The sequence below is a fragment of the Mus caroli genome, unplaced genomic scaffold (genome assembly GCF_978045245.1).
Source record: "Mus caroli unplaced genomic scaffold, Mus_caroli_1 scaffold_19, whole genome shotgun sequence".
Taxonomy (NCBI): Eukaryota; Metazoa; Chordata; class Mammalia; order Rodentia; family Muridae; genus Mus; species Mus caroli.
The window spans coordinates 29,532,093-29,557,920 of NW_028227274.1; the positions used below are offsets into that span (position 1 = coordinate 29,532,093).

The window sequence follows — 25,828 nt, forward strand, 5'->3', positions numbered from 1 at the left end:
GTGAATGTAAAGAGATTCAGAATGCCCATCTGTCCAGCATTGTTGCCTTCTGAATTGTTTGGTTACAGTTTTCATGGTTGCAGGGATGTGTGTTGTATGATAGTGCAGACCCATGTGTTAGCTGTGTTGGGGGATGGTGAGCAGGTGGCATCCAAGCTTGGTGTCAGGTGAAGGGGCTGACAAACAGCAGTTCCATGACATTCAGGTCTTGTTTTTATTTCATTCATTCACTCGTTTATCATTTATCTATCTATTTACTAATTACTTACTTATTTGTTAGCTCACTAGTTTATGGTTTGTTTTTGTTGTTTTTGGTTTGTTGTTTTGTTGTTGCTGTTGTTGTTGTTGTTGTTGTTGTTGTTGTTGTTGTTTTGAGACAGGGCTTCTCTATGTAGCCCTCACTGCTCTGGAATTCACAAGCTGGTCTGCAAGCCTCTAGACAGGATAGGAGGCAGAGGAAGAGAAGGAGGAGGAAGAAGAGGAGGAAGAGGAGGAGGAGGGGGAGGAGGGGGAGGAGGAAGAGGAGGAGGAGGAGGAGGAAGAGGAGGAGGAGGAGGAGGAGGGGGGGAGGAGGAGGAGGAGGAGGAAGAAGAGGAGGAGGAGGAGGAAGAGGAGGAGGAGGGGGAGGGGGAGGAGGAGGAGGAGGAGGAGGGGGAGGGGAACATTAAAGAAAGGGCCAGAGCAGTGAATGTACAGGGACCCAGTCATTACACCAATTACCTCTGTTGAGTGACATACTTTCCCTGGAAACACAGGTCCACACACATATATATCAACTCACCCTAGAAAGGGAACCCATGGAGGCAGAAGCGGGTAGATTTCTGAGTTTGAGGCCAGCCTGGTCTACAAAGTGAGTTCCAGGACAGCCAGGACTACACAGAGAAACCCTGTCTTGAAAAAAACAAAAAAAGAAAAGAAAAAAAAAAAAAGAAGAAAAGAAAAAAAGAAAGGGAACCCACAACAGACAAAAAGATCAACTGCACCAATGTCCAATTTGGTTGGAACAATAAATGTATTTTCTTGGTTTCTTAACAGGTCTACTGTTGAGGTGTTACAAGTAAGATAAGTCAACACTAACTCTGTCACTTGCAGGTGGCTGTGCAGCCAGAATGTCTTTTTCTTTCTGAAGTCTGACCACCCCCCCCCCAGTTGTCCCTGCTAGAGTTTGCTTCTTTATACTGTAGGTGTTGGTAAGTACAAATTACTCTCACACTAGGAACTAGTCCCAAGGTGTTTGCTTCACACTGGCCACCCCTTCCATTGCCTAAGAGTCATCTTTTCTGACTGAAGGTCTCCACCCTCTCCCATCCCTTCCCCCTCTCCCCACATAGACCAGCTTAGTCTGGCCACGTCTACTTGCAACTTCCAGATGTGTCTGCCTCTGACTATGTACTCCCACATATGTATAGTAAACTCCCCTCCACCATACCTAGGGCCAGTCCTCCCCTCCCCTCCCCTCCCCTCCCCTCCCCTCCCCTCCCCTCCCCTCCCCTCCCCTCCCCTCCTTTCCTTTCTTTTTTTTTCATTTATCTGGTGTCTTACCAGTGGCTCCACCACTGAAGAAAATGTCTTTTCTCCTCCAGCAACAATTAACTGCCTACGGATCCTTCATTAGGGGTGAGGCCTTGTGAGCTCCTCTCTCCTGCATAATTAGATTTTAGTAGGACAAAAATCTGTCCAAGAATGTAACGTCCACCAGGTGGTGGTGTACACCTTTGATTCCAGCACTCAGGAGGCAGAGGCAGGTGAATCTCTGTGAGTTTGAGGCCAGTTTGTTCTACAGAGCAAGTTCCAGAACAGCCTGAGCTACAGAGAAACGTTGCCTCAAAAAACTATAAAGAAAAAAAGAGAATATAGCATCCATGTGATGCCTGGAAGATAGCATTCTACAACAGCCACTCCTTCCTCAGTCTTTCTGCCCCTTCTGATGCTCCTTAAGCCTTGGAGGGGGTGACTTAGGTGTCACTTATGGCTCACAGACAACAATCACTTATTCTCATCACTGTGACCAAGCTAAATTTGAATTTAAGGATTGTATCTCCTTTTCCTCACATGTCATTGATATTGCTGGGAAGAACAAACTTGTACACTGGCAGGAAAGTGTGGACGTGTGCTGTCTCTGAGAAACCACAGGCAGCATTTGCCCAAACTGCTTCGGAAGTACTCCACCTACCTGCTGAAAATGAAAGTACAAATCCGAGTTTTTTTTTTTTTTTTTTTTTTTTTTTTTTTTGGTTTTTCGAGACAGGGTTTCTCTGTATAGCCCTGGCTGTCCTGGAACTCACTTTGTAGACCAGGCTGGCCTCGAACTCAGAAATCCGCCTGCCTCTGCCTCCCGAGTGCTGGGATTAAAGGCGTGCGCCACCACGCCCGGCTCCGAGTGTTTATTTATCAGCTTTGCTCATGACGTGTCAGAGGTACTCGTTACTACCAGCAGCGTATGGCTTCGTACTTACACACCAACACAAGCTGTTCCGTAAACATCCCCAGTACCGTTGTGGGAAGTGACACTGTTGCCAGGATGGTTCTTGAGTAAGCACCCCAGCACCAACCAGAGCAGAGGAGCGATATCACTGGTGGACCGAAGCCAGGACACCTCCCAAAAGGCTTCAGTCCTAGGTATAGCTTGTGTTCTCATTTTTGCTTTAGAACTGTAAGATGAGGCAGGCAAACAAGTAAGGTCTAAAGAGCCCTTAAGAGTGACTACATGTGGCAGTCAGCAGTGACCTCTCAGCTCTTTCTCCAGGTCATTCTGTTCCAGGTAGCAAGTGGCATCATGCTTGACAAACAGACAGTGCAAGCAGGGCTTTAAGTAAATCACTAAAGAAATCAGTAAGTCGGGATCTAGTAATTGACCTTTTCTACTTCAATATGAGCAAACCTTTAAAAATTTTGGTTTACTATTATGTATGTATGGTGAGCTAAATAAATCTCTTTTCTTTATAAAGTTGGCATGCCTCAAGCCTTTTATTATAGTAGCCAAAACTAGAATGACACAACTGCTAACTGATTGATTATTGCCTAATCCAGTCAAATTGACAACCAAAATTAATCGTCACAACCAGAGAAGAAAAAACATTAACCCAATTCAGAACCACAGAGAGCTGGACTAATTTGAAGACTTCTGATCAATTATTTTCAGCTTTTTTTTTTTCCATGTAAATCCTGTCTCACCTAATTATGCTTTTTGGAGGGGGCAGTGAGATGGCTCACCAGGTAAGGGCATTTGCTGCCAAGCTGACAACCTGAGTTAGATCACGTTGAAAGGAGAGAAGTGACTCCCAAAAGTTGTCCTCTGACCTCCACCCATGTAACATGCCACGCACATGGCCTCCATCCCCCAAATAATTAATAGATTAAAAACAACAGAGCTATGCCAGATCTGTAAAAGATCAAGCCAACCAGCATTCCAGCCTGCAGCGGGGAGAAGCTCACAAGGTCCCATCTGTCCTTGAGGAGCTATTTGAAACTGATGACTGCTGGAGAAGGGAGGGACAGGAACTGTCAGGGTGGGCTCTGGAGGTTGTCTATGCCCCAGTGATGGTCTTCCATGGGGGCAAAGTGGACCACACTAGTTAGACTCTGTGGTGGTTTCTATATGCTCAGCCCAGGGAGTGGCACGATTAGGAGGTGTGGCCCTGTTGGAGTAGGTGTGTCACTGGGTGTGGGCTTTAAGACCCTCATCCTAGCTGCCTGGAAGCCAGTATTCTACTAGCAATCTTCAGATGAAGATATAGAACTCTCAGCTCCTCCTGCACCATGCCTGCCTTGAATGCTGCCATGTTCCTGCCTTGATGATAATGGACTGAACTTCTGAACCTGTAAGCCAGCCCCAACTAAATGTTATTCTTACAAGAGTTACCTTGGTCATGGTGTCTGTTCACAGCTGTAAAACTCTAAGACAGACTCCCTCCCTTTCTCTCCCCCTCTCTCCCCTGTTTGTCCTCCACATTCGACTTTGTCCTTCTTCCTTCTCTTTTGTATTGGGGGCTACAGGTGCTGCCACTGCACCCAGCTTCATTATTATACAGACTCCTCAACAAAACTGTAGGGCACCATGAGGAGCACCTTCTGGACATCTGGTCACGTCCCCAGTGGACTACTGATCTTCTGTCTCCACTTGTCAAAGCCAGGGTGGGGTGGGGTTTGGTGGCCAGCCAGCCTAACCTACTGGGTAGATTTCAGGACAGTGAGAGACCCCATGTCAACAAACAAAACAAAACAAAACAAAACAAAACAAAACAAAACAAAACAAAACAAGTGGATGGTGTTGAGAAACGAAGTTGTCCTCTGGTCTCCAAACATATATAACACACACACACACGCATGCATGCATGTATCCACCCACACACATACACACACACACACACACACACATACACACAGACCCAGGGATAATAAAAAAGAGAAGCAGCTGAGTTTGGGAGTGTGACCTTGGTTTGAATCCTGGCTCCACCATATGGCCATTCTGAGCCTCACTGGCCACAGGTCACTGGCAAGCTTTTCTGATGTAACCAACATGGGCTCTTTCTGAGGCCCTGTGAAAGGCTCTATTAATCTCTTGCAGAATCTTCTAAAAAAAAAAAATTCCTTTCTCTAAACCAATCTCCTCCACCCACCCCCAGAAGTGATATCAGCTCAGATCCCACTAGATCTTCTACACAACTGCTTTGGGAGTTAAGCAGGTTCTTTTCATAGACTTGGTGTAGAGTAAATGCTCAATTAATGCTACTTTCCCCCAGAGTAGCCCATAAAAAGGATGAAAAGACAGACAGGTACTCGGGTAGGTATGTTTGTTGCATGCTCTTTTAATGTCCTCTGACTTGGTACTCACTAGCCCAGTCTTACTCCAAGAGTGACTTCTAGGGTCCAGAGGTGAGCAGGGAGGGGTGCTACAGCTTCTGGCTCTTAAGGGAGGCATCCTTTTCCCCAATGTAGCTGTGAATCCATTTGAGGTAGCTTCCCACTCTGGTGTAGATGCCATAGTTGTTGGTGTGCCCACAGCCCTCACCCCAGCTCACCAGGCCCACCAGGAACCAGGTGCCCCGAAAGAAGACCACCATGGGCCCCCCACTGTCACCATCACAGGCGTCTCTCGTGTCCCCAATGATGCCTGCACACAGCATGTTCTCCGAGACCACATTCTTCATGACCTCTACGCACTCATTTCGAGCAACCAAAGGGATGCGGATGAAGGTGAGGATGAAGGTGCGGTTCCTTCTGCCATCCTTGATTCTGTCGCTTTGATAGCCCCAGCCTGTCACCACTGTCTCCTGGCCAGCCTGAGTGAGCTCCTGCGCCAGCCCATTGTTTGGCAGGCAGATGGGCACTATGGTTTTGGAGAGAGTGGCTGGCTGGGCCAGGTGGATCAGAGCAATGTCGTTGTCACTGCTGCTCCGGGTGTAGTTAGGGTGGACGAGGATCTCCTTGATGTCCAGGTCCAGCTCCCAGTGGTCCCTGCGGCGCAGATCATACTCACCTGCAAGGCAAGGATGCTGTGAGAGTAGCCCGGGGAAACTGAGACTTCCTGCCAAGAAGCATGAGTAGGTAGGCCCTAGGACATCATCTGTTCCTAAGGGGCAGGGGCCTAGCCTGCTCCCAGAATTCATAGATAGGACAGCAAAATGAAGTTTGAAACAGCAGAGAAGCCAGAGACTCCTGTAGACCCGAGACCAAGCAGAGACAGGAGTGGGGCAAAGAGCAATATTACGAAGAGATTGTCTCCAGGGCAGCGAGACCTAAAGGGGAGCACCAGCAAGGCCAAGGAGGAGCACCAGCAAGACCCAAGGTGGAGCACCAGCAAGGCCAGGGCACTGCTAGGAAGAATGATCTCGACCACAGAAAAGCGGCAGGTCCTCTTCAGCAGCTGAGGGCTCTGGGGCCATAGGCATTGTCCAGACTGAATAGTTGTACAATGTATTAATTTTGTCATCCTCAGGGCATCCTTTTTTGTTGTTGTTATTACATACGTGCTTGCATATGTCTGTATGTGCTTGTGTTCATGACGATGCATGTGTATGAGGGTGCATGCATGTGTGAGAGTGCATGCAGAGGCTAGGGGACAATGTTTAGTTTCTTCCTTGATTGCTCTCCACCTTGTATTTGAGGCAGAACTCACACAAGCCGAAGCTCACAGATTCAGCTTGACTGGCCGGTCAGCAGGCCCCAGGGACACTCTTGTTTCTGCATCTCCAGCCATGAGATTAGCTATAAATACTATGTCTGGATTCTATGTGGGTGCTTGGAATTAAACTAAGAATTCACTTTAACAACTAGGCTATTTATTGACCCACCTTTCTTCTTTGTAGTATAACGTCTACCAAAAGCCTCTCCAGAAATTTATCACAGAGTTGGGCCTGGATTTGGGAACCCTCAGACTCCCAGGGGAGCAGTTAGCAAGGCTGGCCAATGTTACACAGCTCCACCCTGTCAGTCTGTGTGAAGCTCACACAGTATCATGGGTCTGACCATGGCCAGGTGCTGAGGCCCACACAGAGCTGACTCCAGAGGAGTAGGAGTGAGGAGACCCCTACTCAATAACAGATATGTGGGCCTAGATCTGAGATGAACACCAGAAAAATCCCAGCTGACTGGAGTCCCAGTGTGAGCAGGTGCTAGCATAGTTGCCTCTGTCCTGCACGCATCCTCTGTGGAACCTAAGTATGTAGTTGCCAGGATCACCCACCCTTGGTCAGCAAGCTTGCCTCCCCCGAGCCACCCCAGGCCTCTGGCTGCAGCTCTCACCGAGCCTCACAGTAAGCTTCTTGGTGTCCTCCACGCAGTGGGCTGCCGTCAGCACCCAGGAGGTGTGGATGAGCACCCCTCCACAGGCCAGCTTCTTCTTGGAGTCCAGAAGGATTGCCTGTAAAGAACATATTCGACTGCTTCTGATAATTCCTGGAATAGGATCTCTGAATCCTAAGGGGCTTCCGGTGTTTCTCAAACACTCCCCTGGGTTCTTGATCCCAGCGGCACACATAGACTTAAGGTCTTTTTTCCAGTGTTTTCTATTTGTGACACTAACTGGTATTAGCCTGTGTCAGGGAATCTCCCTGACATGGCCTCTGTAGTTCCTATAGGCACTCTCAGCCACACCGATGTCAAAGCTGGGACTGGGCCAGGCCTCGCATCCTCTGGGGAGCTTTTGCAGTTCCGGCTGCTTGGGGCTCTCTCTCTCCCTTGTTCCTTTCTCTGCCCCTGTCCTGAGGGCCAACTTGGTCCTCATCCTACTGAGCTATTTCCAGAGTCTCTGAGCTCCTCAAATTTGTGAACTACTGGCATGCCCTTTGTCCCAGAGGCCAGGGATTTACTGATAAACACTTTTACTGAGAAACAAGTAAAGGTTTGCTTCTAAGTTGAAGCAGGGGAAGCTTGATCTCAGTACTCCCTTGTGGCTCCTCCCTACCCCATAAGCATAGTTCCTGCCTTAGTTCCCACCCAACACAAGCGTTCTCTCTCTCTCTCTCTCTCTCTCTCTCTCTTTCTCTCTCTCTCTCCATCTCTTCCTTGACCCTGGAACGCTTCTTCCTGCTTGCTCCCATCTGTATTATGCTGGCTAGTTTTTGTTTGGTTTAGCTTTGTTTTTTTTTTTTCTTTTTTTTTTTTTTTTTTTTTTTTAAGATTTATTTATTTTATTTATTATATGTAAGTACACTGTAGCTGTCTTCAGACACACCAGAAGAGGGCATCAGATCTCATTACGGGTGGTTGTGAGCCACCATGTGGTTGCTGGGATTTGAACTTCGGACCTTTGGAAGAACAGTCGGGTGCTCTTACCCACTGAGCCATCTCACCAGCCCCGTTTTTTTTTTTTTTTTTTTTTTTTTTTTTTTTTCAAGACAGGGTTTCTCTGTGTACCCCTGGCTGTCTTGGAGCTTGCTTTATAGACCAGGCTGGCCTCAAACTCAGAGATCTGCCTGCCTCTGCCTCCCGAATACTGAGATTAAAGGCACGTGCCACACTACCTAGCATGCTGGCTAGTTTTTATGTCAACTTGACACAAGCTAGAGTCGTTGGAGAGGAGGAAGCCTCAGTTGAGAAAATGTCTCCATAAGATCCAACTGGAGAGCATTTTCTTAATTTGTGATTGATGGCACAGCCCATTGTGGGTGGTGCCACATGTGGACTGGTGGCCCTGGGTTCTATAACAAAGCAGGCTGAGCAAGCATGGGGAGCAAGCCAGTAAGCAGCACCCCTCTATCAACTCCTGCCTCCATGTTCCTGCCTTGCCAGAGTCCCTGTCCCGACTTCATCTGATGACCAACTGTGATGTGAAAGCGGAGACCAAGTAATACCCTTTCCTCCCCAAGTTTCTTTGGTCATGGTGTTTTGTCACGGCGATGCCCTAAGATGCATGCCCTTCCCTGACCATGCCCATTTCTCTCTGTACCAGCCTTCACCTGGACCCCTCAAGCAGCACTGCTTCTCTCACGCCAGCAGGGGTCCCAGGTGATGGTCTCCTCTCACCTGCCAAGGACTGTCACCCTGCTTCGTCAGCGTTCCGTTGACTATCCTTGGATCGGGTTCCAGTTCGTCTTCTAGGTCTGTGTCCCGTTTGAGGATCTTGCGTTTCTTCTCTATCCACCTCCCCAGTTTCCCACATGGAAAATTCACTAAAAGTCAAAGAGAGGTGGTAAAGGCCCTCTATGCACGACTCCCACAGCACCCCGGCCTCCTGTTTGTAGGCTAGGCTGCCACCCTGGACGCTTCAAGAAGTGCAGTGTGGGACTCAAAATCAAATAGTGCCACCTACTGGCAAGAGTTGGCCAAGCACCGTTACTACCTGTTATCTTGGATTCATCCCAGGGCTATAGGTGATCATCCTCAAGATATATAAGGAAAGGCTCCTTGTTTGGATGCCACCAAGCTCCTAGGGATAAACTGTTCAGGAGGATGTAACTCAGTTGGTAGAATGCTTGTGTAGCACACATAAGGCCCTGGGTTAGATCCCAGTATTGCATAAACCAGGCATAGTAACACACATCTGTAATCATAGCACTGGAAAATAGGGCAGAAGGTCGTCCTAGGCTACATAGCGAGTTTTAGGTCAGCCTGAGAAAAATGAGATTCTATCTCAAAGTAGGGGACAGATTAGAGAGGAGCTTCTCTTCCTCCTCCTCCTCCTCCTCTTCTTCTTCTTCTTCTTCTAACTTGATGTAGATATACAATCAGTTTGAAATGCAAAGTTTAGGGTATAGAGGAATGGCGTAGCATTTGCAAGCACAGGTTGTTTCTCTAGAGGACCCAGGTTCAATTCCCAGCAACCACATGGCAGCTCACAACTGTCTATAACTCCAGTTCCAGGGGATCCATGTCAATGGGCATGCATGTGGGTAAAATACCTATACACATAAAATAAAATAAAAATCTTTTTAAAACCCTGAGAAGTTTAAAAGTGTATTTCTGTATAGGGATTAGAAGATAATGTAACATAGCTCCCTGCAAGAGTTCAAAGTCAGTGCTGGCGACACAGCTCAGGTAGAGGCTTGCCTGGCATTCTTAAAGCACAAAATATCCAGAAAATCTGGGATACAATGAACAGACCAAATTTAAGAATACTAGGAATAAGAGGAAGGAGAAGAAACAGGTCAAAGATACAGAAACTATTTTTAACAAAATCATAGAAGAAATCATCCTAACACAAAGAAGGGGGTGTCTCTCGAGTTACAAGAAGCGTAAAGAACACCAAGTAGACTGAACCACAGAGTGATTTCCCCTCAGCACATAATAAACCAAGCTGATAAACACACAGAGCAACAACAACAACAAATCCTAGACGTTGGCAAGGAAAGGACCAAGTCACATAGAAAGGGAAACCTATTAAATAACATCTGGCTTTTCCATGGATTCTCTAAAAGCAAGAAGGGCCTGAATGAATGATTCACAAACTCTAAGAGACCACAGATGCCAGCCCAGACTTTTATACCTAGCAAAACTTTCAATCACACTAGGTGGGAAAAGAGAGACAACAATGGTTGCTAGTTAGATTGGATGGCTGATTATAGAAGAATACAAAAAGATCCATATTCAATGCTTTCTAGGCAACTGAACTACGAGTGGATCAAAGACCTTAACATAAAATAAGATACTCTGAACCTGATAGAAGAGAAGGTGGGGAATAACCTTGAATTCGTTTGTACAGGCAAAGACTTTCTGAATAGAGCATCAGTAGCACAGACACTAAGATCAACATTAATAAATGGGACTCCATGAAACTGAAAAGTTTCTGCATGGCAAAGGTCACCATTATTCAGTCAAAGACTAGGAAAAGATTTTCTTTCTTTCTTTTTTTTTTGTTTTTTGTTTTTTTGAGACAGGGTTTCCAGGCTGTCCTGGAACTCACTTTGTAGACCAGGCTGGCCTTGAACTCAGAAATCTGCCTGCCTCTGCCTCCCAAGTGCTGGGATTAAAGGCATGCACCACCATACCCGGCTTGGAAAAGATTTTCTAACTACACATTTGCTAGAGGGTTGCTAGTTAAAACATGTAAAGAACTAAAAAAAAAAAAATATAGATAAAACTGAATGCCAAGAAAAAATAACCCACCAAAAAAAAAAAAAAAAAAAAAAAAAAAAAAAAAGATGGCCGGGCGTGGTGGTGCACGCCTTTAATCCCAGCACTTGGGAGGCAGAGACAGGCGGATTTCTGAGTTCGAGGCCAGCCTGGTCTACAGAGTGAGTTCCAGGACAGCCAGGACTACACAGAGAAACCCTGTCTCGAAAAACCAAAAAAAAAAAAAACCCAAATTTACAAGTGGGATATGGATTGAAACAGAGACTTCTCAAAAAGGGAACCACAAATGGCTGAGAAGCTCTTAAAGAAATTTTCAACATCCTTAGTCATCAAGGAAATGCAAATCTAAACTATTGTGAAATTTCATCTTAGGGTAATCAGAATGGCCAAGATCAATAAAACAAATGGCAGCTCATACTGTTGAGGATGTGGAGTAAGGGGAGCACTCATCCATTGCTGGTGGGAGCACTCATTCATGCTGGTGGGAGCATTCATCCACTGCTGGTGGGAGCACTCATCCATTGCTGGTGAGAGCACTCATCCATTGCTAGTGGGAGCACTCATCTGTTGCTGGTGGGAGTGCAGACTTGTACAGTCACTATGGAAATCACTGTGGCAGTTTCTTTTTTTTTTTTTTTTTTTTTTTTTTTTTTTTTTTTGGTTTTTTTGAGACAGGGTTTCTCTGTGTAGCTCTGGCTGTCCTGGCACTCACTTTGTAGACCAGGATGGCCTCGAACTCAGAAATCCGCCTGCCTCTGCCTCCCAAGTGCTGGGATTAAAGGCGTGCGCCACCACGCCCGGCAGCAGTTTCTTAGGAAGATGGAAATTGATCTACCTCGAGATCCAGCTATTCCACTCTTGGGCCTATACCCAAGGACACTGCAGCCTACCACAGAGACACTTGCTCAGCAGCATTCATTGCTGCTCTGTTCCTCATAGCCAGAACTGGAAACAATGGAGCTGTTTGTCAGTGGACGAATAGATAAAGAAAATGTGGTACTTTACATGATGAAATATTACTTAGTTCTAAAGTAAATAAATAATAAATAAATAAAATAATGGAATTGGCAGAGTAATAGATGGAAAAATTCATCCTGAGTGAGGTAACCCAGACCCAGAAAAACAAATATGGTATGAAATCTCTTAAATGAGGTTAGGTAGAGGGTAAGGGACTACAGGGCGGGAGAGATCTCCCTAGGAAAGGGGAATAGAACAGATAGTTAGGGGCAGACTTGGGGAAGGCCTGGAATGGAACAGAGGGAGGAGGGAATGGGGGGGGTAGCTAAACTCAGAGCCATTTGAGGGACTGTACAGAAACCTAACACAGTTGAAGTTTCCTATAGTATATATGTATATGAAGGCAATCTAAATGAAGTCACCAAATAATGAGGGAAACAGGAGCCCAACTCTCTTGTCACCAAAGTAAGTTTCCAGTACCAGGAATGGGTTACATCCAGTTGAGTTCTTTGCCAGGTGCCCATTCCACGAAACAGAACCCTTGCCCAATGCTGCCCTTTCATGGCCAAAAACCTGAGCCTGGATAGGCTAGGAATGTAGGGGAAACTAACTACTACTCCTCTGCTAAAGGAACACAGCAGCAAAATGACTCCCAATGACGTTCTGCTATACCCATAGATCAGTGCCTTCCTAGCCGTCATCAGAGAAGCTTCCTCCTGCAGCAGAGGAGACAAATAGAGAAACCAACAGTCAGACAACATACAGAGAATGAGAGACCTTGGCATGCTCAGTCCTTAAACGGATGTCTCCGTCAAATCCCTTCCCTCGGAGTTCAGGGAACTCTGCAGAAGAGGAGACAGAAAGAGTTTAAGAGCCACAGGGGATGGAGGACACCAAGGAATAAAGCCCTAGACATGACATATGAGCTCACAGAGACTGTGCTGAGGGCATGGGTAAAGAAAACACACACCCCATTCCTAGCCCAGAAGCTATCTCCTATTGATAGCCACTTATACATGAAAAATAAGTTCTCCCCAAGGGAGTTGTATTGGGAAGACAATCCACTCTTGAGGCTTGGCCCCATGCCCAGCAGTAGATGGCCAACATAAATTGAAGTCAAGGTCATCTTTGGAAGGTCTTTCTTTCTTTCTTTCTTTCTTTCTTTCTTTCTTTCTTTCTTTCTTTCTTTCTTTTTTTCTTTCTTTTGAGACAGGGTTTCTCTGTGTAGCCCTGGCTGTCCTGGAACTCACTCTGTAGACTAGGCTGGCCTCGAACTCAGAAATCCGCCTGCCTCTGCCTCCCAAGTGCTGGAATTAAAGGGGTGCGCCATCACACCCGGCTTTTGGAAGGTCTTTCATTATGTTGTCAGGGCTTTTGTTGTTGGTCCTTTGCATATGCACATTGGCTTCCAGTTTGGGGATTTTATGGAGTTCCTGTGTGTGCAGATGTCTCTGCATCTATATGCATTTCCCATGACTTTTTTTCTCTTTATTGTTTTCTGTTTTGTCATATTTTGGTTTTTAAAATTTATCTTATTTTATTTTAGTATTCCTTAGATACCTGTTTTCTAAGGAGAGACATAAACTGTGTCGATCCAGATGGGAGTGTAGGTGGGGATGAACTGGGGGGGGGGTGCGGGGAGACTGTAATCAGAATATGTTGTGTGAAAACAGGCCATTTTCTTTTTTAAAAAACAGGTTACATGTTCACATATTTATTTTACACAGATTATATGTACAATATTTTAAATTTAAAACTCTTAATATTTAAGTTCTAATCAATATAGCACTTTACTAAAGTTTTCCCTATATTTTTATAGGGAAAAAAATCTACTTTTGGTAAAAGAAAATAAATCTTAAAATGTTCCAAGAACCAAGCCTGGTGACACAGGCCTGTTGTAATCCTTGGTAGTGGGGAGGTTGAGGCAGGAGGATGACAAATTCAAAGCCTGCATGAACTACAGAGTTGGTTAAGACCAGTCTGGGTGACTTATTGAAATCTTGTCTCAAAACAGAAAAGAAGGAGGACAAAGGAGAGTAGAAAGATGGCCACAGCTGGAAAGAACATCTGCTTAGTATGTGGCCACGCCCTAGGTTCAACCTCTAGTATTGAAACAAAAGAAGTACAAAGGATGAGAAGAGCCATGGCCTGGAAAACACACTGAGCACCATCCAAAGACCTGGAAACCCCCGACTTAAACTGTACACATTAGTAAATTCATTCCAAATAAAAACTCAAGGAAAATCTAAAAGGATGACAGAATCAGGGTTCTGTGAGGAAGCAAAACATTCAGGATAGACGGAGGAAGACACTGATGACTTAGTTTCTAGGTTAGCTCAGTGTGTGTGTGTGTGTGTGTGTGTGTGTGTGTGTGCGCGCGCGCGCGCTCGGTAGAGGCACAGAGACAGGCAGACACAGAGACAGATAAACAATTGTGTTCCCGGGTATGTCTATGGGTACATGAAGACTGACAGTATCTACAGGGTCCGGGAAAGGGTGGTCTGTCCACCTGTCTTAGGCCCCCAAGATGTGCTTGCTCTCCCGCCTTGACTCACCAGTAGACTTGCAGCGCATGTGGTCGTCTGCCAGCTCATAGCCCGGGGCACAAGCGCAGCGCCGCCCGTTGCTCTCCTCCAGGCAGTAGTGCAAGCAGCCGCCATTGTTCCTCCGACAGTTCTGGAAGCGCAACTCTGCAAGACAAGGAGAGTGCAGACAGCTCTTGGTGGCCCTACCGTTCCAGATCCCACCTCAGCCCACCTTGCTGCCTCGCTGAGGTCCTCTCACCCTGCTGACAGAACTTGCCCTCCCAGCCCTCATCGCAGCTGCAGCTGAAGCTGCCTATGCCGTCGATGCAAGTGCCATGCCCGCAGCATGGGCTGTCGCACTGGTGGTCCAAGGGTGGAGCTGAGCACTGGTCACCGTCTGCAAAAGACAGCGGGATGGGGCAGGAGGAGATGTGGATACCTTCATTTTCCTCTCCAACCTCCACTGACCCTGGAGTAAGCCTCAACTTTCCATCCAGGTGCTTAGAGCTCACTCACCAAAGTACTTGATCCAGAAGGCCAGCTGTCGGGGGAAGAAAAGGTAGAGTGTCAGGGCCCCAGCCTGGCTACCTAGGGGAAGCCCACAAGGTATTCCCTCCTCCTGAATACGAGGTGTCTAGTAGGGGAAGAGCTTCCAGACAAACATTTGCCGTAGTGCTCCTTGCTGCCCACCCCGCAACACCCCTTTCCACGCAGCTGGATCTCTGCCCACGGGGTCATCTACTCCCAAATCAGCATCCTCTGCAGAAAGTACCTTAATCCCTTACAGGGCTATTCTGCCTCCTTCAGCCGGATCATCCCCCTCCTAGAAACTGACTGAGGCCCAGAGTGCCCCATGGGGACAAACATTAAAGAGCTTTGATCAGGGATGGAGAGATGGTTCAGCGGTTAAGAACAGTTAATGGCGGCTCTTGAGGTCCTGAATTCAGTTCCCAGCACCAACCACATGGTGGCTCACAACCACCTGTAATGGGATCTGATGCCTACTTTTGAAATGCAGGTGTACATGCAGGTAGAAGACTCATACATAAAATAAATTTCAAAAAAATGTCTACCTATCTTTATAACATTTTGTTTCTTTTATTTATTTACTTATTTTTATTTATTTAATGCTTATTAATACACTGTCGATATCTTCAGACACACCAGAAGAGGGCAACGGATCCCATTACAGATGGTTGTGAGCCACCATGTGGTTGCTGGGAATTGAACTCAGGACCTTTGGAAGAGCAGTCAGTGCTCTTAACCGCTGAGCCATCTCTGCAGCCCCATAAAATAAATTTTAAAAAAAAGTATTTTTTAAAAAGGGGTTTGATCACCTCCTCCCACCCCACCCCCCAAACATAAGGTGTAGGTCAGTGTGAAGGAAAGAAAGATCACCTGATCATAGGGAGGGAGGGACAGAGACAGGCAGTAGTGGCCACTGGAGGGCTGCCCAGACTCTCTATTCCTGATTTAGTTCCTATAGTCCCCTGTGCAAGCCCTTAAATAAGATCAGCACCCACATGACAAACCAACTCTTATGACTCCAAAAAGGACCTCAATGGCAGTAGCCATGCCTTTTGCTCCTCTAGGTCCCATCCAGCCACCAGCCCACCCTCTGCCCCTAGCCTTGTGACCTTACTGTGTCTTCCACATTTTGGAAAATCTCCTGGGCCTCCTCAAAGTCACAGATCTCCTCCATACACTCCCGTTCCAGGCTGCCTGGCCGCATCTCTTCCAGGAAGCTGTTGGCACGTCTGACCCGAAGCACCTGGTGGGCATGCTTGCTGCTGGAGAACACTGGGTCTGGTTTGGGATGGGAGTCATTGTGGTGGAGGGACCCAAGAGGGGCCGAGAGGGATCAGCAGATCCCCTGCTAGAGAGAACCTGGGAAGACCTCAGCCTGATCCCTTTGGTCTTATTCTAATTCCCAGGAGGGATGCTGGGGCCTGCTTTTATGCTCTGGTCCCAGGTCCCCATGGGAGAACAGCAGTTTAGATCTTGCAGAGTATGAGCTCTGAAACAGACAGACAGACTTCCTTTCAGGACATGCCTAGGATACTCAACATGGTGTCTTTGTGTAGAACGTAGTGGTTAGGGGCAACGCCAGAGCCTGCTGCTGCCATTCAAACTGCAAAGTCGTATGTGCGTGAAAATAGCCTTGCATAATGTTGTCTAATAATAAATAAATAGCAGTGAAAGAATAAGACTGCCAAATGGAATCTGTCTTCCATGTCTCCCAGCGTAGCTGAGTGAGCCTGTCCTGCCTCTCACCTTCATTTCCCACAGCCTCTATCATTCAGTCCCCATCTCTTCCCCTTGATCAGGGGGAGAACAGGTGGAGATCAGAAAGCTATCACTCAGTGTCTCTGAGGCTCTCAGAGACACCTGACAGGTAGGAGAACAGCTAAGAGGGAAGGGCCAAATCAGAAGCCTGCATGAAGGGCTTTAGCGGTGCGCATAGAGGAAGGGCCAAGGCAGCAGACAGCTGGTGGGCAGGGCAGACTAGAAAGGGGCTTGGTAGGTAGATAGGGCAATAAGGAAGAACACAGTTCAAGAGGTAGGGGGGGGGAGGAGTGGGAGGAACGCTAGAGAGGTCCTCAGAAAGCCCAGTGGAGGCTCTGAGGGTCTTGCAATGAGGTGGAGACAGTCTTACCAGGATAGGCGAGTGTGCTAGATATTCCCCAGGTGGACATGAGCAGCAGGAAGACTCTGAATTGCCACATCCTGGAGCTGCTGACACCTGTCTGAGGAGAACTTCTAAGCTCCAAGGATCCACACAGCTGAGCTGCTCCCCGCCCCACCCCCAGCTCCCCCCAAAGTAGAATGAAACGGCCATTCCTGAGCAGGGGAGATATCTTAGTCAATAAAGCCCTTTCCGTGCATACTTGAAGACTTAAGAATGATCCCCAGAACCCATAGAAAATTTAAACAGAAATCTAGGTGTCTGAGGCATGTTCTTGTAATCCCAGGACTGGGGAGGCAGAGATAAGCAGATCCTGTGGATTGCTTAGGCCAGCCACCCTAGCCTGCTTGACCAGCTCCAGGTGACTAGCTCCAGGCCATCCGGAGGCCCTGTCTCAAAAAGCAAGGTAAATAGCTCCTAAAGAAAATGTCTGAGGTTGATTTCTTCACACACACACACACACACACAGAGCAAGGAAGGAAGGAAGGGAGTAAATCTGGGAGTGGGGTACACGGTCCACAGACAGACAGTCTCGTGGCCTTTAGAGCTGGGCTTACTCTAGGTACATGAAAGCAAAAAAAAAAGTCATTGCCTGGGGCAAATTCCATTTCCTACTGGGGAGAGAGAGAGAGAGAGAGAGAGAGAGAGAGAGAGAGAGAGAGAGAGAGAGAGAGAGAGAGAGGTATTTAACAAGATGTTTACCTGCTCCATGCCTCAGTTCTGTCATTTATAAAATGGATAGAATAGGTTTCTTCCATAAAGAGTTGTTGGAAGGGCTGGAGAGATGGTTCAGTGGTTAAGAGCACTGACTACTCTTCCAGAGGACCTGAGTTCAATTCCCAACAGCCACATGGTAGCTCACAACCATCTGTAATGGGATCTTATGTCCTTTTCTGGTGTGTCTGAAGAGAGCAATAGTGTACTCATATACATAAAATAAATACATCTTTTTAAAAAACAGAGAGAGAGTGGGGGGCTTAAAAAAAGAGTTGTTGGAAAACAAATAGTAGCCTATGTGAAGCTCTTTCTTGTGTGCACAGATTTGTGCACACGTGTTGACCAGGGATAATCCGACTGACTGTCCTTCATCCTTCCCCAGGCAATGTCTGTTTTTTTTTTTTTCCCCCTTCCAGGTTTTGTTTTGTTTTGTTTTTGTTTTTTTTGTTTTTGTTTTTTGGATGGCCTTGGCTACTTTTTGGCTATCCTGGAACTTCTATGTAGACCAGGCTGGCCTTAAACTCCACCTGCTTCTGCCTCTCGAGTACTAGCTCTAAAGGGGTATGCCTGCCATCATGGCTTACTTCTACCTTATTGTTTGGGACAAGGTCTCTCACTGCCTGGAACTCATCAAGTAGGTTGGCCAGCCAGCAAGCCCAAGGGATCCACTTGTTTCTGCTCTCTAGCACTAGGATTGTAAGTGTGTGCCACCACAGGTGCTTCCGAACAAACAAACAAACAAACAAACAAGTACAGGATACTGGAGGGTTGCAGTTCAGGAGGAGAGAATGTACTTGGCATGTTTAAGATTCTGGGTTCAATCCCGAACACTAGAAACCACACTACACCACACGCACACACACACACACACACACACACACACACACACACACACACACACACACACACACACACTGGTCACTGTTACAAGAGGAAGGCATTAATATTCTCACCTCCATTTCATGGGAAGGGACCCAAAGGCTTGGAGGAGATACGCAGCTTTGTCACAAGCCTACACCTAAGAGGAGGGCAGAGTTTGGCTTCAAGGCCAAGCCTATGTGGCCCCAACTCTGGAACCTTAACCCCTGCCCCCAATCAGTAATCAAACCACAAGGCCTCTAGTGTCCCCCAGACCAGGTTGGGCAGGCCCGCCTATCCCAGCTGCACAGCCCCTCCTGGCCTCCTCACTCTCCGGCTTTGCTGGCTTCCGGAATTGTAGAGTCCACCTTAGAGAACAGGGCAGAGGGGAGTAGTGGGGTTCTGAGTTTCAAGATTGCTCTGAGGATGGTTCCTGATCATAGGGAGCCCTTTGACTGCTGTCCACTTGATCCACAAAATCTCATGTGTCGAAATGGTCACCTGGATTGTAGGGAACCCATGCCTTGGTCCAGACAGAGTTTGGGCGCTCGTTTTCCTTGGTCCCACATTTCAGTCTGCCTGGAGAACCTTAGCTCAAGAACGTCACCTTCCTCCCAGCTGGACTTTCCTCCCCTCCCCTCCCTCCACAGTCCTTCACAGTCTTGCCTTGAGGGGGACTTACAGGCGTGGGCCAAGGAGAAACTGCAATTTCGTCCAGGTAGCGCCATGTCAGTCTGGGAGTCAGGTTAATCCATAACCACAAATATTTGCTGAGCCCTTGGTGCCGAGCCTCCCTCTCCCCAGACAAACAAACAAGAGGCTTTCTGATCCCAGCTCTGGAAGGCTCCATGTGCCCAATGCTCACCTCTGCCTACCGAAGGAATTGTCTATCAGAAAGGGAGGGAGAGAGAGAGGGTTGAGCGTGTTCAAACTTATTGGCAAATGTGGTCTCATTTTAGCCCGCAGTGACTGAGGGATGAGAACCTTAAAAGAAAACAAAAACCAAAACAACAGCAACCATAAACAGATATAGCTTGTTCGTGGGTAGCACACTCAAAAATAATTACATATATCACCAATCTAGGATGCCATCAGTGATAAGATGTCCCCTCTATTTGACGGGGCAGGGGACGGGGACGGGGACGGGGGTGGGACTCAGAAGTCTTCCTTACTTGCCCTGATTGATGGCGTTGGAGGGAGGCAGGCCTGTACTAGAACAAGGCTTCTGACTCAGCTGGCCACTTTGTGAGCTAGTGAGAGAAAGGAGTGACTCCGGGAAACTGCCAGAAGCTCCCAGCTGAGAAGTCTGGAAAAGAGCTATGCAGACGTAGCCCTTTACGTTTTGTAAGCTGCCAGGGTTCCCTAAGCGCCTTCCTTCGTTGTGACTAGCTGTACAGGGAAACTACCATTTTTTTCCCTTCCCTAATGCTCTTGGTGACCTTGCTGCTCCACAAAGTCCTCGCTCAGAATGGGGAGCTCGGCTCCAAGGGGGTTCATCTGTCTTGGGTACAGGGGGGGTGGGAGTTTTTGACCCAGGGAGCCAATCAGATTTTTCCATCTTGGTATGGAGGAATAAGATCTTAGTAAACTGATTAGGTGTGAGACTATTCAGAAAACTGAAGTGGGAGGAGCGGTGACACAGACACCAGAGTGTCCCCCCCCCCCGTCCCCCCAACACACACACACTGGAGGTGAGGTGGGAGGCTTCCAAGACAGGAAGTAGGAAAGTACTGGGATGGGAGGTGAGATGGAGTGTGAGGTACTCAGAAATAAACTTGTGGGAAGCCGAGAGCCAATAGCTGTCTGCAAGCGGCTATGGTGGCTGCCTAGAAAGGGGGCACCGAGTTCCTGGTCACTCAGGCATTAAAGGCCAAATGCCGCACAAGCATCTGCTTGTGCACCCTAGAGAACTTTTTTGTTTCTATGCAACGGCTCTACCCAACTTTCCAGGAACTTGTGAAATAAACGCTTGCTTGTTGCAGGTGTTCTTGCACCAGATGTGACCCCCTACAAGTCGGCGGCCGCCCTTTTCCTACCCTACCAAACACCAAAGGATGTCGAGTGGACACGCGGCTCCCCTCCGCTTCCACTACTTCCGACTTCGTTCAAAAGGTCAGTTGTTCTCTGGCAAGCCTGGCAGGATGTACATGCTAACCCCAACCTGCAGGATGGACTCTGTCCGAGGTGACAACGTCCAAATCCCGAATGAAGCTTGGGAATTGCCGTGCCGATGTGTTCATTGCCAGGGAGTCATGCAGGCCTGGCAGGCTGCCTGGTGGAGATCCTTACACTTCTTCAGCAGAGCCTGTGACTTTAGACCTCCTGGAGACTCTGTTTGGTGTTCCGTGCTAGCCTCCAGCAGCGTGTCAAGGGCGGTGAGCCTTTTTGCCAGTTGCTGGCAGGGAACAGTCAGTGCACCACTCTACCGCAGCTATATTGTACCAGGTTGAGGTCCTGGGTGGAGTCAGCCTCTGATTCCCCCTTGCCGAGAATGTCTCTCTCAAGCGCACCCCAATTCAACCAGATCTACTGCAAATATAGCAGCAGGACTTGGCGGGGGAGGGGGTGGGGTGGGGTGGGGACAAGGAAGGGCAAGACACTTGAGATTCCAGAATAGAGCCTTGAACTCACCTTATGAGAAGAAAGACATACTAAGAGTAAAAGGGGAAGGAAAAATTTGGAAGGCAGTGAGAAATGCTGTTGTCTGAAACTTCTCAGCTCAGGACCAGAATCCCAGTGTTAAATGCCCTGCCCTTGACTACCATGATCTGATTTCTACCCCTATGATATGTGGCATAAGTAGACTTCTTAAGAAACACCATTTTCACTTGCCTCTGTCACTTCTGCTGGTCTCTTCTTACTGCTGAGTTGCTCCATGGCATGAACACGGCTCGGTTCAGCTACGCACTTACTAGTTCTTGGCCCCTATTAAACGCAGATGCTTTAAATACAGGTGCCAGAACACTAGTGTGTAGAGTTTTGGGTAGGCATACATTTTCATTTCCTTTAGGTAAATATCTAGGAGAGGGTTTGATGAATCATGCAGTGATTTCATGTTTACGTTCACACCACATTTTAAAGGTCAAAATGTTTTCCAGATGGTTACACAAAAATATGCATGCCCACTGTGATGCACAGCTGGTCTACTTAGCTTTTAATTTCATTAGATGTTGTCATTTGTTTTCATTTTTTATTTCATTATTTTTATTGAGTGCATGTGAGCACACATGCATGTCTGTAGAAGCCAGAGGACAGCCTTGGCCAACAGAAGACAATATGGGTACAGGGTTTAATCGGCCTCCAACGTGTCCCACCAAATGTTTTGGTTGTGAGCTGGGAGCACAGACCCAGTTTGATGTTAAGAATGACTGTTACATTGTCAATGGATCTCATGAGGCGAATAAGCTGCCTCATGAGATGTTGGATGGATTCATTAAAAATTTGTTCTCTGTCCTGAGTGTGAGAATCCCAAAACAGATCTGCATGTCAACCCAAAGAAGCAAACAACAGGTGATTCTTGTAAAGCCTGTGGGTACCGAGGCATGCTTGACACACATCATAAACTCTGTACATTCATTCTCAAAAACCCACCTGACAATAGGCACACTGGTGCAGGAAAGAAAGCAAAGGAAAAGAAAAATAGAAATGGCAAGGACAAGGAAAATGGCTCCGGATCCACCAGTGAGACACCACCACCTCCACCACCAAGTGAAATTAATCCTCCGCATGCTGTGGAAGAAGAGGAAGATGATGACTGGGGGCAGGGGGGGTACAGCTGAGGAAGCCCAAAGGCACAGAGTGGATGAAATCAGTGACCATGGGAAAGGCCTGACACTTAGCGAGGATTTGGAAAGAACTGAAGAAGAGCGTGTTAGCATCCTGTTTGATTTTGTTAAGAAAAAGAAAGAAGAGGGCATTATTGATTCATCTGATAAAGAAACTGTGGCTGAGGGCAGAAAGGCTGGATGTAAAAAACACTGGGCCTCTTGTTTTGACAGAAGTTCTCTTTGATGAGAAGATAAGAGAGCAAGTCACGAAATACAGGCGCCATTTTCTAAGATTTTTGTCACAACAACAAAAAGGCTCAGCGGTACCTTCTTCATGGTTTGGGATGTGTGGCAGCAACGCATCAAACTCAGCTGACTGCCAAGATTCCATGTATCTTGAAGGAGATGTACGATGCAGACCTGTTAGACGAGGAGGTCATTATCAGCTGGCCTCTAAGAAAAAAGAACTTGCCCAAGAGATTCGTGTCGAAGCAGAGCCGTTTATTAAATGGTTGAAGGAAGCAGAGGAGGAATGTTCTGGCGGTGAGGAAGACGACGAAGACGAAAATATTGAGGTGGTATATTCGAAGACTGCCAGTGTACGAAAAGTTGAAACTGAAGTCTGACCACAAGGGTGATATTGACACCGTTTAAAAGAATGGCCACAACTTAGCTTAACAGTGTAATGCTGCAAATTGTTTCCCATTGTCAGCCAGAAGTGCAACAATGTATGCGCAAGAGCTAAAGTGGCTTAACCTCATGCTACACTTGGTACTAAAAAGCTATTACTGTGAGTGATCTATATATTTTTTTAAATATTTATTTATTTATTATATGTAAAAGTACACTGTAGCTGTCTTCAGACACACCAGAAGAGGGCATCAGATTTCATTATGGATGGTTGTGAGCCACCATGTGGTTGCTGGGAATTGAACTCAGGACCTCTGGAAGAGCAGTCAGTGCTCTTCTTAACCGCTGAGCCATCTCTCCAGTCCCAAGTGGTCTACAATTAAGCCCAATGAGACATCTAGGGAGTCCATACATATCAGTGAGCAGTTGTAGTTTGCTTATTTATAGCATGTTTCTTTCGAAAAAACTAGTACTGGACACATTTGGATCACATTTATACAGCTATAAAAAAATAAAGATTTGATTTTGGTCATTCTTCAGACTTTGGGTTATGAGTGGCTTATAGTGAGGTAATTGGCCACTTTTAGGAAGTTATGCCCATTTAACTTAGGCTTTTTGAGTTTGATAGGTTGTTAGGTACTGAGAACTTGAACAAATATAATGACCTTACTCAGCCATTATGAAATGAAGTATTTTGAATGAAGTTGTATCTCCAGATTCAGTCCATTCAGCAACTGACAATTCTTGTCACTCTAAGGAACTCTGATGATTAAATGACAGTGTGACATCCTGAGAAGTAAAAATGGCCTGTGTGTCCTATGGCTTAAGAGCAATCTTTAAAGCTTAGGAGTTGTGATTTTTCAGTTTGTGTACCCTCACCCCAAATTGTTGTCTTTCAAGGTGTGTGCATTGCATGTTGGATATGCCAGGGAAATTATTACCAAATAAGTATTTGTGTGTATTTAGTGGTTGCTTTGTATTGAGAGAAAAGCTTTGAGGTGTGATTAAATCGTAAGCTCTGATTCTATTCGGAAGAAACAGGGAAAAAAGTGCACTTAATCTCTAGCTAAAACAGCGTCATTTTTCAACCTTTACCCTTAAATTATAATTTCAAGACGTTTAGACATACTGTATCTTGTGTTTGTGTTCCCCCTCCCCAATATCATGGTTTATTCTTTAATGTCTTTTAATTTGAATATAATAGCTTGTACTTTAGATTTTAGTTGCTCTCTTGCCAAATAAGTGTTACTGTTTTTCAAGCTTGATCCCTTTCCCCAATTGTCTTATTTAAAGAGAAAGTTAAACTCAAAAAACGTCTCCTTCTCCATCTTTCCCTCTCTCCTTCTCTCCTTCCCTTCAAGTCCCCTTTCTCTCTCTCATAATCTCTCTTTCCTTTATGTAAACCGTGTTAGAGATAGGATCTCTGAGGCATCATCAGGGCTCTGCTTCCAAGGACTAATAGGTGAAGGGGTTCCTGAGAGACCAGCTTTGTCACAAAGGCATGCCTTTCCCAGCACATTTGCTCTGTCTGGCCATGTTACACTGGAGGGTGAGCCTCCCACCAAATGTCGGCACTGTACTCTGGGACTTTCCAATTGCCAGAACCATGGTTAATACTGGTTTTCAGTGCAACAGGACCCGGAATCAGGTATAAGATATAACTCTAGGCATGTCTAGGAAGGAGGTTCTAGACTAGGTTAACCGGGGTGGGAGACGGATCCTAAGTGTGTGCCACTATTCTGTGGCCTGGGACTTGGACTGAACAGGAAGAGGAAGTAAGCTGAGCACCAGGAAGAGGAAGTAAGCAAGTCAAGCACCAGGATTCACCTTTCTTTGCTTTCTAACAATGGATGCGATGTGACCACTGCCTCCAGCTCTTGCCGCCATGCCTTCCCGACTGTGATGGACCTACCTTCAAAACTGAGCTAAGGAGGACTGGAGAGAGATAGCTCAGTGGTGAGGAGCACTGGCTGTTACTCCAGAGGACCGGGGTTTGATTCCCAGCCCCCACATGGTGGCTCACAGCCATCTGTAATTCCAGCTCTGAGGAATCTGATGATGTCTTCAGGCACCAGGGAATCAAGAGGTACACAGTCATACATGCAAGCAAAACACACACACACACACATAAAGTAAAACAAAACTTGAAAAAAAAATGTTGAGCCAAAATGAGTCTTTTCTTCTTTAAGTTGTGTCTTAGGGCTTTATTGTTGTGAAAAGACACCATGACTAGGGCAACTCTTGTAAAGGGAAATATTTACTTGGGGCTGGCTGACAGTTTCAGAGATTCAATCCATAATCATTATGGTGTGTAGTGAAAATTTTGGTTTCTTTAAAACCCCAGTTATGTTGTATGATTGTGTTTTTGTGTTACTCTCAGGTGGGGGAAAAGGGGATACTTCAGGTTGTCCACAGCCATTAACTATGATTTGTCTCATGCTCTAAGATGGGTGTGATTTTTGCCAGCAGTAGATAGTTTAAGTTTGGAATTCTGGGGCCTCTTGAGACAGTATAAATGAAAGAACCCCCAGAGGGCCTGAGGCAGCTACTGCTGCCCCTAGTGCTGCTGGTTTCTGTTGTTGAGTTTGCTGCCTTTGCTATTGATTGCTGGATTTCTGGATTTCTGGATTTCTGGATTGCTGGATTTCTGGATTGCTGGTTGGAGATAGCCTGATGATGAAGATTGGACTTCCTCCTAGGAACTCAATACCCCTAATTAGTAGAAAGTAGTCTAAGTAGATCTATGCCCCCCTTTCCTTCTAACCTTCTTTCTATCTTATGTAGTATTGGGGGGATGGACAGGATTAAGGTAGAGTGAAAGTAGAGAAGGGTGCTAAATAATAGAACCCAATAAAGTATCCCAAAGGTATGGTTACAATGGCAGGATGCATGACAGTGTTCAGGCAGATATGATGCTGGAGGAGCTGAGAGTTCTACATCTTGATTCCCAGGCAGCAGAAGGAGAACTGTGTGCCACACTGGGCATAGTTTGAGCGTAGGACACCTCAAAACCCACCCACACAGTGACACACTTCCTCCAACAAGGCCACACCTCTTTTTGGTTTTTTGTTTGTTTGTTTTTTGTTTTGTTTTTGAGACAGGGTTTCTCTGTATAGCTCTGGCTGTCCTGGAACTCACTCTGTAGACCAGGCTGGCCTCGAACTCAGAAATTCACC

The 25,828-nt window shown here is 46.6% G+C and overlaps 1 protein-coding gene and 1 pseudogene across 2 annotated transcripts; one reads left to right on the plus strand and one right to left on the minus strand.

Annotated features, from left to right (window-relative positions):
- Nucleotides 1–4,788: 4,788 nt before the first annotated feature.
- Proc (protein C, inactivator of coagulation factors Va and VIIIa) lies at nt 4,789–19,079 on the minus strand. 2 transcript variants are annotated; one of them, XM_021150694.3, is made up of 9 exons: nt 18,938–19,079; nt 16,651–16,741; nt 15,637–15,800; nt 14,511–14,535; nt 14,254–14,391; nt 14,025–14,159; nt 8,467–8,612; nt 6,745–6,862; nt 4,789–5,479 (listed from the first exon to the last, which is right to left on the minus strand). In XM_021150694.3, the coding sequence occupies exons 2-9, from the start codon at nt 16,718–16,720 to the stop codon at nt 4,893–4,895; spliced, it is 1,383 nt and encodes a 460-aa protein (XP_021006353.2). In that variant the 5' UTR covers nt 16,721–16,741; nt 18,938–19,079; the 3' UTR covers nt 4,789–4,892. The 2 variants fall into 2 exon arrangements, with proteins under 2 accessions (XP_021006353.2, XP_021006354.1); XM_021150695.3 differs by having other exon boundaries at nt 16,651–16,737; nt 18,938–19,059.
- A 2,402-nt stretch (nt 19,080–21,481) lies between these two features.
- LOC110285142 (eukaryotic translation initiation factor 5 pseudogene) lies at nt 21,482–22,718 on the plus strand (annotated as a pseudogene).
- The last annotated feature ends 3,110 nt before the right edge of the window (nt 22,719–25,828 follow it).

What these genes read in the sequence shown, in the direction of transcription:
- Proc (XM_021150695.3), bottom strand. Translation starts at nt 18,983, where the DNA reads ATGGCGCTACCTGGACGAAATTGCAGTTTCTCCTTGGCCCACGCCT. An exon ending in TTTCTCCTTGGCCCACGCCT is followed by an intron (nt 16,738 to 18,937) that starts GTAAGTCCCCCT and finishes CTCCTCAGACAG; the next exon opens with GTGTCAGCAGCTCCAGGATG. An exon ending in AGGGTGACAGTCCTTGGCAG is followed by an intron (nt 6,863 to 8,466) that starts GTGAGAGGAGAC and finishes TGTTCTTTACAG; the next exon opens with GCAATCCTTCTGGACTCCAA.